Source organism: Stegostoma tigrinum, chromosome 38, assembly GCF_030684315.1.
Source record: "Stegostoma tigrinum isolate sSteTig4 chromosome 38, sSteTig4.hap1, whole genome shotgun sequence".
Lineage (NCBI taxonomy): Eukaryota > Metazoa > Chordata > Chondrichthyes > Orectolobiformes > Stegostomatidae > Stegostoma > Stegostoma tigrinum.
In genome coordinates, this window is record NC_081391.1 from 3,757,397 (window position 1) to 3,772,142 (window position 14,746).

General features: G+C 44.1%; 1 protein-coding gene and 3 non-coding genes across 4 annotated transcripts; all 4 read left to right on the plus strand.

The window, feature by feature from the left end:
- The first annotated feature begins 400 nt into the window (after nt 1-400).
- Nucleotides 401-13,578, plus strand: rpsa (ribosomal protein SA). Its single transcript, XM_048521524.2, has 7 exons — nt 401-505; nt 3,408-3,576; nt 7,189-7,307; nt 7,818-8,063; nt 9,677-9,805; nt 10,315-10,558; nt 13,406-13,578. Exons 2-7 carry the CDS (start codon nt 3,444-3,446, stop codon nt 13,498-13,500), a joined length of 966 nt encoding a protein of 321 aa, XP_048377481.1. The 5' UTR covers nt 401-505; nt 3,408-3,443; the 3' UTR covers nt 13,501-13,578.
- LOC125447334 (small nucleolar RNA SNORA62/SNORA6 family) lies at nt 6,236-6,390 on the plus strand. The gene has a single exon (XR_007246541.1). It is a non-coding gene; the product is annotated as a small nucleolar RNA SNORA62/SNORA6 family (small nucleolar RNA).
- On the plus strand, nt 7,370-7,530 carry LOC125447332 (small nucleolar RNA SNORA62/SNORA6 family). Its single transcript, XR_007246539.1, has one exon. It is a non-coding gene; the product is annotated as a small nucleolar RNA SNORA62/SNORA6 family (small nucleolar RNA).
- Nucleotides 8,756-8,907, plus strand: LOC125447333 (small nucleolar RNA SNORA62/SNORA6 family). The gene has a single exon (XR_007246540.1). It is a non-coding gene; the product is annotated as a small nucleolar RNA SNORA62/SNORA6 family (small nucleolar RNA).
- Nucleotides 13,579-14,746: the final 1,168 nt, after the last annotated feature.

Below are 14,746 nucleotides of genomic sequence, written 5' to 3' on the forward strand. Positions count from 1 at the left end.
TGATGCCAAGGGGTCCGAGTAATCTGGCAGTCATTTCGGAAATGCCTTTGATGTAGGGGAGCGTGGTTATGGTTTCTGAGCCCGTTTTGTCTGTTTGTTTGGGTTTGTTGCTGAGGAATCGGCGGACTGTGTTCATTGGGTACCCATTCTTTTTGAATACGCTGTAGAGGTGATTTTCCTCTGCTCTGCGTAGTTCCTCTGTGCTACAGTGTGTGGTGGCTCGTTGGAATAATGTTCTAACGCAGCTTCATTTGTGGGTGTTGGGATGGTTGCTCCTGTAGTTCAGTATTTGGTCCGTATGTGTTGTTTTCCTGTAGACGCTGGTTTGAAGTTCCCCATTGGCTGTTCGCTCTACTGTAGATCACCCGGAAACGAATGTCCCACCAGCTTCGAGCTGATTGATCGAGGTTCGCGGGGTGTGGCTCGGGGGGGGTCACCTATAAATGGCGTCACTTCCTGCGCTAGGCCTCTTTTGCTGCCGAGCTTCCACACGGCGTTGTACCGAGTGAGTGAAGCAAAGATGAGGGGGAGGGGGAGGCGGACGGTGCGGGTCGGGTCGGGTCGGGTCGGCGGCGCGTACAGTCCGCTGTATATACACGTTCTTACACGCACAAACACTTTCCCGTTAAAACAATCACGGCATCTTAGTCAATCGTTAGAAGGACTCGGGCGAAGATCCAGTCGCTTCAGCCGGGGAACGTGGGTGGGTTTTAGGCCTCAGGCTCTGAGCGTTTGGCGGCCCAGCGGCAGTCAGTAAAATGATGGAGGCTGAGCGTGCTTCAGGGAGGAAATTCAAGCGGAGCCTTACCCCTAGGCTGCTGTTATATTTCAGGGAGCAGGGAGCGGGCCGCAGGATATAGTAGCGGGTCAACACGTGGTCCTGAGGCCAAATGCTCTCAGCCCCATGTCAGTGAGGCACCGTTCAGCTGAACGCTTACAATTTGACATTCCTGTCAGTTCCTAATTGCGCTTGGCGATGTGGTGCTGCACTACTGCAGTCCATGTGGTGTTGGGGGCCCTGCCGTGCTGTGAAGGGAATTCCATGATTTTGACCAGTGACGTTTACCGAATGATGATGTGTGACTTGCAGGGAAGTTTCTGGGTGGGGGTATTCAGAGCCTAACGTCTTGGCCAGGTACTGCCAAAGAAGCTGTGCTTAAATATACCACTGCCTCTTGTATATTGTACATACTGCACCCCTTGGTAGTTGCAAACATTGCTTCCATACTGAGCTATCGCTGTTATCAGCTGTCTGTTGGTGGCAACTGTAACCTCCCTAATCAACCTGCTTGGCCAGCATATGGCAGTTTGAGGGAAAGATGTGGGTCTGAGAATATTTTTAAAGATTTAAATCCAGTCGAGGGCACATAAACTTAGAGCTAGCTAAAGTGAATTAGTAGAGTGGGTTAAATGATAGGTCACTCAAGATGCAGTGACTGACATTTAAGGGGATATTGCAGAACACCACACGTGGGGTGCATTCATTATGTAGAATAAGAAAAATCCCAAGGGACGTACTCACCACCTCTCTCTAACTAGAAAAGTTCAAGGTAGTATCAAGCGTTTAGGAAAAGTGTAGTGTGCAAAGATATGCTTCAAGTCAGAAGTTGAACAGAATATAACAGTAAAGAATGGTGACAAAAATTAACAAGGATGGAAAAATTGAGGAAGTTTTCTCAAAGTATGAAACTTGATAGCGTTTGTATAAATATTTTTAGAATTTATCGGTTCTAAATATCTGGAGGATTAATAATTGAAAATGAGATGGTGGTTGAATTAACAGATGTTATGCATTATTCTTTATTAAAGAGGATGCATGCAACATTCCGGAAGCAGCAATAAATTTGGAAATGGAAGGGAGGGGAGGGACTGTGTTAAATCGCAATCACCAGAAAAGCAGTGCTGAATAAATTTTGGAGTCACGGGCAGACAAATGTCTAGGTTACATTTGTATCTTAAGAAATGACTGGTGTTAATATATTGGCTTTAATTTTCCAAAACTCAATTGAGGAAGGTCTCATAAGATTGAAAGAGAGCAAGCTTAGCTCCTTTTTTAAAAAAAAAGTTATAGGCACCTAGACAAATTCAAGATAATCAGGCAGGGTCAACATGATTTCTTGAAACAGAACTCCAGCTTGACCAATCTTTTTGAAGTTGTTTAAGGTAGCAGCATGTGCTGTGGATGAAGGTATTGAACAGCCATGTTACAGGTTATTGCAAAAAGTAGGAGTTCTTGATGTATGGGGTAGCATATTGATATGGGCAGAAAATTGCTGGGTAACAGCAAGCAGAATAAGCACAACTGGGCGTTTTTCTGGTTGGCAGACTGTGACAAGTGACATCATGGGATCATTGCTGAGACTTGGTTGAAGGGATGAAAAGTGTTATTGCCAGATTTGCTGATGAGACAAAGACGGGCAGGAGCATACATTTTGAGGAGGCCCAAAAAGATGATAGCAGATTCAGTGAGTGGCAAAGAACTGGCAAATGGACTACAATGTAGGAAAATGCGAAATTCTTCACTCTGGTGGGAAGATTGCGGAATTCAATAATTAGGTGGAAACACGGAGCTTTGAATTGGAGAGGATCTGGGTGTGTTAATGCAGGAATTACAATAGTTATTATGCAGATACAGCCAATAACTAAAGTTAGCAATGTTTTTATTTTGTAGGGAATGAATGGAGTACAAAAATAGGGAGGTAATGCTCTGTCTATACAGTACATTAGTGGTAATATGTCTCAAGTATCGTAAGCTGTATTGTTCATCTTATTTAAGGAAGAATATAATGCATTGGTGACCGGACTAGTACTTGGAATGTGTGGGTTGTCTTAAGGTAGAGTTCAACAGGCTGGCCTTTCATCTGCTGAAGTTTTGAAGCACTTGATTTAGATCGAAGGATTGGGAGCAAGCAGATAGAGGCATAGATAGTTGGAGTCTTTTTGTTTTACAGGGTAGAAATGTTGGCAATTTTTTTTTTGCATGGAATGATAAGTGCCTGGAATGCACTGCCAGAAGTGTGATGGAGGCAGTTACAATGAAATTGTCACACAAAAGCCAAATACTGCTGGAAACCTGAAATGAAAACCGAAGATGCTGAATGTTCCTAGCAGGTTTAGCAGTGTCTGTAGTGTATAATGAAGTCAACATTAACTTTGAGTCATTCAGCATAGAAGGAAGACCTTTGGCCCACTGTTTCTATACCTACCAACAAACACCGATCTACACCAATCCAATTTACCTGCTGTTGGTCCATAGCCTACTGTGCCCTGGCACTTTGTGCCCATCTAGATACTAATTTCATAAAAATGAAGTGAGAAGTGCTGAAGTTGTAACTATACTGTGGGACTTCATCTGCCTGTACTCATGTTTCTGTCTGTTTAACATGTCTGACTCTTTTGTGTTTTAGGTTACCCATCGTTGCTTTTAACGGGAAACATTCACAATGTCCGGAGGTCTCGATGCGTTGCAGATGAAGGAAGAGGATGTCCTTAAATTCCTTGCTGCTTCTACCCACCTGGGCAGCACCAACCTGGACTTCCAGATGGAGCAGTATGTCTACAAGAGGAAGAGTGATGGTAGGCACATGATATGAGTCAAAGGAGGAGTTTAAACTTGGGGGAGGTTATATTTTGTTTATGCAGTACTACTGCTCAGCTCAGCACTGACGGTCTCAGAAAATCCCAGGAACCAAAATAGGTTAATCAGACCGTGTGTCTGCTGTGGAATTTGAATTATCATGGATTCATAGAATTCCTACAGTGTGCAAACAGGCCCTTTGGCCCAAAAAGTCCACAACGACCCTCGGAGCATCCCAACCTGACCCATACCCCTATACCCAACTAACCGGCACATCCCTGAACACTACGGACAATTTAGCATGGCCAATTGACCTAGCCTGCACATATTTAGACTGTGGGAGGAAACAGGAGCACCTGGAGGAAACCCATACAGACACAGGGAGAATGTGCAAACTCCACACAGACAGTCACCTGAGGCTGGAATTGAACATGGGTCCCTGGCACTGAGAGGCAGCAGTGCTAACCACTGAGCCACTGTGATAAGACCATGGTTTGTGGCTTAATTCTCCTTCTCTATAATCATTCACTCCTTTGTCAATCAAAGATCTAATTCTGTCTTAAAAGCACGCAGTGATTCTGCTGCCACTCTTCTCTGGAGAAGAGAATTCTCTGGACCCATGACTCATCGAGGGGGGAAAAAATTCCTCTAATTTTATCCAGTGGGGGTTCTTTATTTTTAAACTTTGTCCTGTCATTCCTGACTGTACAAGAAGAGGAAACATTGTGTTCACCCTACCATGATGTTCAGTAAGTTCAACTCTCTTGCAATCTGCAGTGGGTACGCATCTGAGCTATGCAGTATTTCTTTGCAAGATAACCTTTTCATTCTAGGAATCATTTGAATGAACTTTATCTGATATTACAGTTGAATCCTTTACGTAAGGGCATTAACTATGCAGCATTCTAAATGTGGCTCCACTACATGGCAAAATTGTCCTATTTTTACACTATGCTCACAGTCCTTGTTGGATCTGTTTCCTGTGGTAGTTGGGAACTTTCAAACTTCTCATTGTGGCTTCTTTAATCTTTGGGGTGCACTGGAGAAAGGGGCTTGCTTCTGTGCATTCGCACCACGTCAGTGCTGTGCAGCTCTGCTAATCTCAGTACACCCTCACAACAAGTCACTAAAATCTCAGATCCTCTGGTGCTCTTTGAAATGTACTTTTTCAACATGTTTGCAGTTGCTTGTCTTGGTTTTTTTATTTTGTTTTTTTTTCTATACATTGAAGACACTTTATTAGCACATGGTTCTTTTCCATTTCTTATACCAGGTTTAATTTGCCAGTTGTATGACTGTCCCATTTAGTTGTGGAACTGATAGTCTGGGCTGGATTTGAACTCTGGTCCCATTGAAACCACCCAGTTTCCCCAGCTCGCTTGCTTTTTAAAATTTATTTGTGAGATGTGGGTGCAGTTGAAACGTCTGGCGTTATTGCTTGTCTCTAACAGTGGAGCTGCTCACTGATGTTTCAGATGTTCCTGATGATTTGGACGCACATGTAGTCCAGACCAGATAATGACAACAGGTTTACTTGGTACTTGTGTCTCTGAATCTTTAGTACCAGCCTCAGGGTGACAAGCTCACTCTGCTGTTAATCCTTTTTTAGTGTGTATAGTCTAAAGTTAAAGATTTGTTACATTTCAATGATAATTGCTAGATTACTGTGTGCATTAGTATCTCGTAAGTGGGTTATCTTAGCTGCAGGGAACATCCTGGCTTAAGGCACTACAATTTCAGCATACAGTATTATGGAGCACTGTATTGTTTTTACTATATTCTTTATGCTATGCCAAAGCTGCCCCTCTGTTGAAGCTGGATGAACACAGCAGGCCAAGCAGTATCTTAGGAGCTCAAAAGCTGACGTTTTGGGCCTAGACCCTTCATCGGGAGAGGGTCCTGAAATAAATAGGGAGAGGGGGACATGGACCGAAGATGGATAGAGGAGAAGGTAGGTGGAGAGGAGAGTATAGTTGGGGAGGTAGGGAGGGGATAGGTCAGTCCAGGGAGGACAGACCGGTCAAGGGGGCGGGATGAGGTTAGTAGTTGGGAAATGACGGTGCGGCTTGAGGTGGGAGGAGGGGATAGGTGAGAGGAAGAACAGGTTAGGGAGGCGGGAACGAGCTGGGCTGCTTTTGGGATGCAGAGTGGGGAGGGGAGATTTTGAAGCTTGTGAAATCCACATTGATACCATTGGGCTGCAGGGTTCCCAAGTGGAATGAGTTGCTGTTCCTGCAACCTTCAGGTGGCATCATTATGGCACTGCAGGAGGCCCAGAATGGACATGTCGTCTAAGGAATGGGAGGGGGAGTTAAAATGGTTCACGACTGGGGTTGCAGTTGTTCATTGCAAAGCGGTCCCCAGGCCTCCGCTTGGTTTCCCCAATGTAAAGGGAAGCCACAACAGGTACACTGGATACAGTATACCACATTGGCAGATGTGCAGGTGAACATCTGCTTGATATGGAAAGTCATCTTGGGGCCTGGGGTGGGGGTGAGGGAGAGGGAGGAGGTGTGGGGGCAAGTGTAGAACTTCCTGCGGTTGCAGGGGAAAGTGCTGGGTAGGAGGCAATGCCATGAGGATGTGGATCTGGGGAATTGGAGGAAATCCTGGTACCTCCAGCTTCCAAAGGATGTGGGGTGATTTTCTTTGCTCTATTTTCAATGTTCTTAAAACCTGGAGTTGAGGTCAGTCCTTGGTCAATGAACTCTGGGTGTTGGAGATGTGCTACACTAAATTGGCAGGTATTTCGCTCACACTACTAGCGTCTCTGATTTAATGAGTGGGGTTTGATAATAGTTCCTGCTGCAAAAGGTGTGAAGCATGTAGTCATTGCACTGGGGGATGCTTGTGTTATAATCTGGAATGGATAAATGGGTGCATTTGGCCAAGAAAGAGGCAGACTGTTAATGCTCTGCATTCTTTTTGTTAGCTGGTTTGAGGCTTTCAGCAGTTCTCCAGCGATATCCAGAGGATTCTGTTCTCCTCTAGTGGTACAATATGCTATGCAATTGAATCTGTTAGGATAATGTGTTGGTTTACACGTTGCCTCTAATCTCTGCCAGAAGTGAGTCATTTTCTTCCCTACAAAGTCACCTTTCCTGGAGAGCCCCACCTCAAGTCTGTTGTTAACTGGACAGCAAAGAAGAATTTTCAGTGATGCAGTGCTCAACAATTTACAAGTGTCTTTTTTATGCAGGATAGTGCATCAGTAGAATTCTTTACTGAAAAGGGCTGTTGAGGCTGGGTCATTAAGTATATTCATGACCAAGGTAGAAAAAGTTTCATTCTGTGATGGAATCAAGAATTCTGGGGTAAAAGCAGAAAAGTGGAGTTGGGCCATCTCTATCAGCCATTATCCCATCGTTCGTCAGTTGTCTAACTTTTCATAGATTATTGTTGCATATGAATCGTTCAGTACCCGTATTGGGCTGTTTTGAAAACTGCCCAGTGAATTTCACTTATCACGTTCCCTTGCAAATCCATCCCTTGGAGTAATTAGCCATTTCTGTTTGCGTGTTTTGCGGACCATAATTAACATTGTTTTAGGGAAGGAAGGGTTTATGTCACAAAACACAGGATTAACTGTGATTTTGCCTGTTGATGAGCAGGTATCTATATTATCAATCTGAGGAAAACATGGGAGAAACTGCTGCTTGCTGCTCGTGCCATTGTCTCTATTGAGAACCCAGCTGACGTTTGTGTCATCTCCTCTAGACCATTTGGACAGGTGGGTACGAAAGTAACGATCTGTTTGAGTCTGTTTTCACTGAGTGACTGGTATCTTGTAAAACTGCACATTATTAAAACCTGGGAGCTGGGGCCAGTATCTTGGTCAGTGAACTCTCAAGTGTCGGAAATGTGCTACAATAAATCTGGCAGGTTTTTCGCTAACACCACAAGGGTCCTTGTGACTCGATGAGTGGGGTTTGATAGTAATCCTTGTCACAATTAGTTCTCACATTGGCATTACAGTGGGGTGCAGCTTAACTTTGAGATAACCTTAATCTTTGAAAGCTGAGAATGGACACCTGTTGGATATTAATAATGAAGCGGGCTATGAAAGAGTTACCACATTTTAACATCTTTGAAGGTTTGTTAAATCCCACTTCGGAGTTGCACACATCCATTTTCTGTTTTGAACCATCTTCAAATATTGAAGAAATTCAAGGTGGGCTCGGCTGGTTTACTGAGTGGTTCTTACCAAGTTTGTTTACAGTGACTGCCTCTTGCTCCCCAGCGTGCTGTGCTGAAGTTTGCTGCTGCCACTGGTGCCACCCCAATTGCAGGAAGGTTTACCCCAGGTACATTCACAAATCAAATCCAGGCTGCCTTCAGGGAGCCCCGTCTGCTGGTAGTGACAGACCCTCGACAGGATCACCAGCCATTAACTGAAGCATCATATGTCAACATCCCAACCATTGCCATGTGCAACACTGACTCACCGCTGCGTTATGTGGATATTGCAGTTCCGTGCAACAACAAGGTACAGCTGTTTATTACTCTGCATTCATCCAGTGTGGCTTAATTGACGCAACTTTAACTTCATTCTGAAGATGCTGTTTGCAATTTTCTTGATAATGAAGGCTGCTGTCTTGTGTTAGAGATATTTCCTGATGTTATGCCTTTACTGCTCATATATGTATATGAGAGAAATTTGCTGTCTTTGTCCAGTTGATCAGAACAGTTGATGGTCTAACCTGGATGGAGCATGCTCAGGGTGGGCAGGCAGGGGAGGAGGAAGAGAGACCCGTGCACAAAGGAGCCCTGATTCGGAATGAGATGAGGTCGGAAGAAATGAGAGTAAAGCTATACTGAAGGGACATTGGAAGAGCTGGGGCTGCAATCAATGGAATGCCTATTTCATTAGGGACTTGGCTTATTGCGGACCCATTTAGGATCTGTGGTCGGAAGTGTTTTATGACAATAATTATGCCATTACAGTATCTGATTTTTTAATTAACGTATTTTCAACCACATCGGGTTTTCAGATGTGTCTGACACAACTGAAGGTACTGCTTGAGCAAGTGAAAGATCTAGTGGATGTGGGAACGCAGCGGATGCTGTGCCTGTGGACTTAAGAACATTTTCGTTGAGGTGTCATGTAGGAGACAGTGTGTAATAAAAGGGGTCATAGGAAAACTGATTGTGGTGAATCTGAATCTTGGTGTGGGCAGCAGTGCACATTGCTAGAACTTGGAGCTGAGGCCACTCAGTGGCCAATGAACTCTGAGAGTAGGAAATGTGCAACACTATTACGCAGGAATCTCTAACACTGCTCGAGTCTCTGGCTCAGTCAGTAAGGTTTGGTAGTAATCCCTGCTACATTGGAAATAATATTAGTAATCCTTACAGATTCAGTCCCAGGCAGTTGATGAGACCCTCCGGCCATTTCGGACTGCTTTGTGCTGCTTGAGCAAATGAGTAGATGTCTGGAATTCTTTTTCCCAAATACCAGACGAGATGGTCGTTGAATACTTTTAAGACAAAAGTAATTAGATCCTTGACTAACGAGTCAGAAGTTTTCTGGGAAAGTCTGATGCTCAATTCCACTTTCTAATCAGATTAGCCATGATTTTAAATTGCAGAGTGGACTTGAGGGATTGAGTAGTTTATATCTTTGAATGATCTTATGAGCAGATTCTATGGTACTTCATGACTGTAAAGTGCTTTGAGATGTCTTGGGGTTCTGTGTATAACTTATTATAATGAGGGTTTTTCCTATCCAAGTTGATAGGAATGACTGCCAGAGGGCCTCTTGTGGGTCATTACTGCCCCTGTGCATTGCTGCCATCTACTAACATTGTTGCTCACTGAGGCAACTGGTGCCTGCCTCTCATAGCAAGCGGTATCTGCACGCAGCCAGTGAACTCCCAAATAGAACACTGCTGACAGGAGTTGTTCAGCTCGTCCTGTCGGTCAAGAAACAAATGAGGGATAATCCGATCCACCACGTATAATACATTTTACAATACGTTGATTGACTGCTGTAACCTTGTGACTTTGAAATGTTGTGTAAGGTTTTGATCTTTCACTGCAGATATTGGGAGATGGAAGCCCATGACCAGATTTCTCAACTGTTTGTGTTTTCTCCGCTAGGGTGCGCACTCCATTGGTCTGATGTGGTGGATGCTTGCCCGGGAAGTTCTGCGTATGCGTGGAACCATTAGCCGTGAACATCCGTGGGAGGTGATGCCTGATCTGTACTTCTACAGGGATCCTGATGAGGTGAGTTTGATAAATGACTGATTACCGTTTGTTTGAGAGTTGTCTGGTTACTTCTGAAAGATCTTTGTGCACCACTTTTAATTTTTCCATTTCCAAACTGAGATCTGCTGCCTTGCTCAATTAATTCCCTCAGAGTGTCCGATTTATTTTCATCTGATCTTGCCAATACTGTGTATATAAAAAAAATGACAACAGTGACTGTGGAGATGTCTTCCCTTTTGTGTTAAAAGGTTGCATCTGATAAATTTGTTCGAAGTTAGCCTATGACATCCCTGAGCTCAGGGCTATTTGACAAGGTGCTCTGCTGTCGGCTGAAGACCACATTGGTACTAATCTGTCATTGGAATATCTAGGGAGTGATTTTGAATTTAACTATTGTTAAAATAACATTGGTATCTCACTGCATTTACACACCTTGACAAGAGTATCACTTTTGCTTGAAACAATGAATGACTCGTGGTTCTTGTTAACTACATCTCTCTTTCTTTTGAAAATCGGTTCTCATGTAGATTGAGAAGGAGGAGCAAGCTGCTGCAGAGAAGGCTGCTGGTAAGGAGGAGTACCAGGGTGAGTGGACTGCTCCTGTCGCAGAGTTCGTTCAGCCTGAGGTTGCCGACTGGTCCGAGGGGGTGCAAGTCCCGTCTGTGCCCATCCAGCAATTTGCAGCTGCAACTGGTAAAAACCTGGCCGAGACGCTGGAGGCAGCGAGTACGTATGCCAAGCCGGCAACATTCACTGCTGAAACAGCTTCAAGTGAGTTTCAGGGTAACCAGCACTTCACTAGTGAATGATTTTGGTCAGAGTTAGGAGATTGGAGGCTGTGGGAGAAGCAAACCATTTTTTAAAATAAAGCTTCACCTCTGTCTTGCGTCAGTAACAGTTCTTTTTTTGATGTGCAGTTGCACACTCAACATCCCAGACGATGTCCAGCCTCATTACAGCTGTTCCATCCCACTATCACTAGAACAGTTTTGATCTCCATCTTTAAACTGTCAGCAAGGATTATTTTTTAATGTTCTCTAGTAACTGATTTCTTGAAGCATTAAACTGTGCTAACAAATATGCCATTCCAGTTTATTAGCTGCATTTCCTGAATTCAATAGAATTATTTTCCAGTAAGTGGGTCTATAATATTGTTTTGTCACAACTGATAGAATTCACTGTTGCCAGATTTTGTGGATTGCAAAATCAAACTCGCCAAGTACAGAATGCAGCTGTCGAGAGCACAAGATCCCTCACTCACTGTTGACCAGAGTCCAGTAGCCTTTGAAGATCCAAAGATTAGTTTGAATGAATACAGTATGTGTGCAGAAGATATGAGGTGGGCAGGGGGAATTAGTAACTTTGCAGATGATGTAAAGATTGGCCGGGTAGTTGACAGTGAGGAAGGTGGTTTTTGGTTGCAGCGGGATATAGATGAATTGGTTAGATGGGCAGATGCAGTGGTAAATGCACTTTGGGAAAAGTGAAAAAAGACAAGGGAGTAGTCAATGAATGACAGGACACTAGCAAGCTTGGAGCAGAGGGATCTTTGGGTATTTGTCCACCAGAAGGTGGTAGAACAGAAGGGTTTTGCCATACCAGCATGGATTATGAGAGCCAGAGTTAGACAGCACAGAAACACATCCTTCAGTCCAACTTGCCCATGCCAATCAAATATCCTAAACTGATTTAGTCCCATTTGCCAGCATTTGGCCTATATCCTACTTAAACCCTTCCTATTCATGTACCCATCCAGAAGCCTTTTAAATGTTGTAATTGTACCCACCTCCACTTCCTGTGGTAGCTCATTCTATACATGCACCGACTTTTGTGTGAAAATGTTGCCCCGAGGTCACTTTAAATCTTTCCTGCGTCACCTTAAACCTATGCCCTCTAGTTTTGGACTCCCCTACCCTGGGAAATATACCTTGGTTGTTCACTCTGTCCATGCCCCCCCATGATTCTACAAGGTCGTCTCTCAGCCTCTGATGCTCCAGGGAAAACAGCCCCAGCCTATTCAGCCTCTTCCTACAGCTCAAACCCTCCAATCCTGGCAACGTCCTTGTAAATCTTTTTTGAACCCTTTCAAGTTTAACAATATCTTCCCTAAAGCAAGGACACCAAAACTGTACATAACATTCGAAAAGTGGCCTCACCAATATATTGTACAGCTAGTGAGTTTTGAGAAGATTTGTAGCTCAGGTTGAGGTTCTGGATGTGAGTTTGCTCACTGAGCTGGAAGGTTAGTTTTCAGACGTTTTGTCACCATTCTAGGTAACATCATCAGTGAGCCTCTGACGAAGCACTGGTGTTATGTCCCGCTTTCTATTTATCTGGTTAGGTTTCCTTGGGTTGGTGATGTCATTTCCTGTTCTTTTTCTCAGGGGATGGTAGATTGATTTGGAGCCAATGTGTTTGTTGATGGAATTCCGGTTGGAATGCCAGGCTTCTAGGAATTCTTGTGCGTGTCTCTGTTTGGCTTGTCCTAGGATGGATGCGTTGTCCCAATCAAAGTGGTGTCTTTCCTCATCTGTGTGTAAGGATATGAATGATAGTGGGTCATGTCGTGTGTAAGGAAACGACATGACCCATTATCACTCGTATCCTTACTTACAGATGAGGAAACACATCACTTTGATTGGGACAACACACCCATCCTAGGACAAACCAATCAGAGACATGCACGAGAATTCCTAGAAGCGTGGCATTCCAACTGGAATTCCATCAACAAACACATTGATTTGGAGCCAATCTACCATCCCCTGAGAAAAAGAACGGGAAATGGCATCACCAACCCAAGGAAACCTAACCAGATAAATAGAAAGCGGGACATAACACCAGCGCTTTGTCGGAGGCTCACTGATGATGTTACCTAGAATGGTGACGAAACGTCTGAAAACTAACCTTCCAGCTCAGCGAGCAAACTCACATCCTGAATATTGTACAGCCTCAGCGTGATATCCCAACTCCTATACTCTGCACTAACCGATGAACTCATGGAGATTGAGTTATTTTTGTAAGCGCAGCCTCTGGGCCAAATGATTCTCTTTTGGTAAAAGATTTGTGGGTTTAGTTTTCAGTTCTGCAGTTCCTGGTTTGAAGGTATCATTGAAACATCCATCAGGTTAGTTGGGGACAAGGAGAACTGTGTGGGTGTTTATGAACAGAGGTAATGTGAACTGCAGATGCTGGAGAATCCAAGACAACACAGTGTGAGGCTGGATGAACACAGCAGGCCAAGCAGCATCTCAGGAGCGCAAAAGTTTCGGGCCTAGACCCTCCACCCTCTGAAGGGTCTAGGCTTGAAACATCAGCTTTTGTGCTCCTGGGATGCTGCTTGGCCTGCTGTGTTCATCCAGCTTCACACTTTGTCGTCTTGGGTGTTTATGAAGTTTGACTTGGCAGTCAAGTGAAGGCTGGAGGATAGAATACCAGCCTTAATTTTGAATGATGTCCATGATAAATCCATGTGAAGGTTGTTTGCATAGAGAGTGATTGACTCCTGTAATTTTGGTTAGTTGATCCTTTAGCAGGCACTAATGTTGATCCTCTGTCTTTGTGATTGATGATCTCCTGAGTTCAGGGATTCTCTAATGCTTTTCCTTTTTTTTTAAACAGAGGACTGGAGTGCCCAGCCTGCTGCTGATGATTGGTCAGCTGCTCCCACTGCCCAGGCTCCAGAATGGGGTGGTGCTGCTGCAGACTGGTCCTAAGACTGGGGATGGTGTTGACTGGGAGAACCGATCTATCTTTGGTTGAAAGCAGGAAATAAAAGTGATTTGATTTTAAAATATTCTTGTCTGGTGTTATCTCTGGGTTTGGGCGGGGTGATGGAAATTGTCTTCTAAGGCCAAGCTGATTACATTTCTAATTGGGTATTATGAGAGCGCAGTGAATTTTGTTGTTTTTTGGATTGCCGCACTAAAGGAAACACAACTGGAACATTCCATTGAGGATGCTTTGTTTCTCCTGGCAACTGTTGATGTCTCTGAAATGATGGGCACAAACCAACTGAGGTGGACTCTGCAGTAAATGGGAGGTGGGCTGAATTGGCTTCTCTGCATTAATTTGTACTTTGTTCATGCCTTTTGAGGCTGGGCCTGTTGCGATCCAGCTGGGAAATAGAGCTCTAGGTATGCTTCATTGTCAATAGTCAATTTCTGCTCTGAGCGAGAAATCTTCTTAAATTCTTGATGTCCCTGAGGTTTTTTAAATCAGGATTCGTTGATAAATAAAATGGTAAATTAGGAATATCAGGCATCTTTTGCAGTCATTTGGGAAGGGGGCTTCTGTCTTTTGTACGTATGCCCACAATGCTGTTGGGGGATGAGTTCCAAGATGTTGACCCAGTGATAGTGATAACAGTCAATATAGTTCCAAAGAGGACTGTGTGGCTCAAAGGGCAACTTTCGGGTGGTGCTGTCCCTGGGCGTCTGCTGCATGTGTGGTTCTGTATGCTGGAGGCTGTAGGTTTGGAGGGTGTTAAAGGAGCCGTAGTACGGTTTGTAGATGGTACAAACTGCTGTTAATATAAATCAGTGGGGAGTGCATGTTGAAATCATTGATGCTAATCAAATGCTGTTTTGTCCTGAATGGTGTATCGCTGTTTAAATGTTAGGGCAGCATTCTCTCTTTTGATGGGAGATCATGCCATCGCGCTCCTGATTTATGCCCAATGGTTGACAAAAGGACCTGGGGAATCAAGTGACTTGTTATAAAATTGCCAGCCTCTGATGCTACAGTACATGGCTTGCCCACTTCCATTTCTAGCTCAACTTCCAGTTTCTGGTCATCCTGGGATGTTTAATATTGGGGATTCAGCAATAGTAATACTGTAATACCTTCAGGGAAATGATTTGTTCTCTTTTTGTATATGGTCACTTCCTGGGTGAATGACTGCACCAATGTTACTTGGCACTCCAGTTGCTTGAATGTTGCTGGATGGTTTGTATATTCATC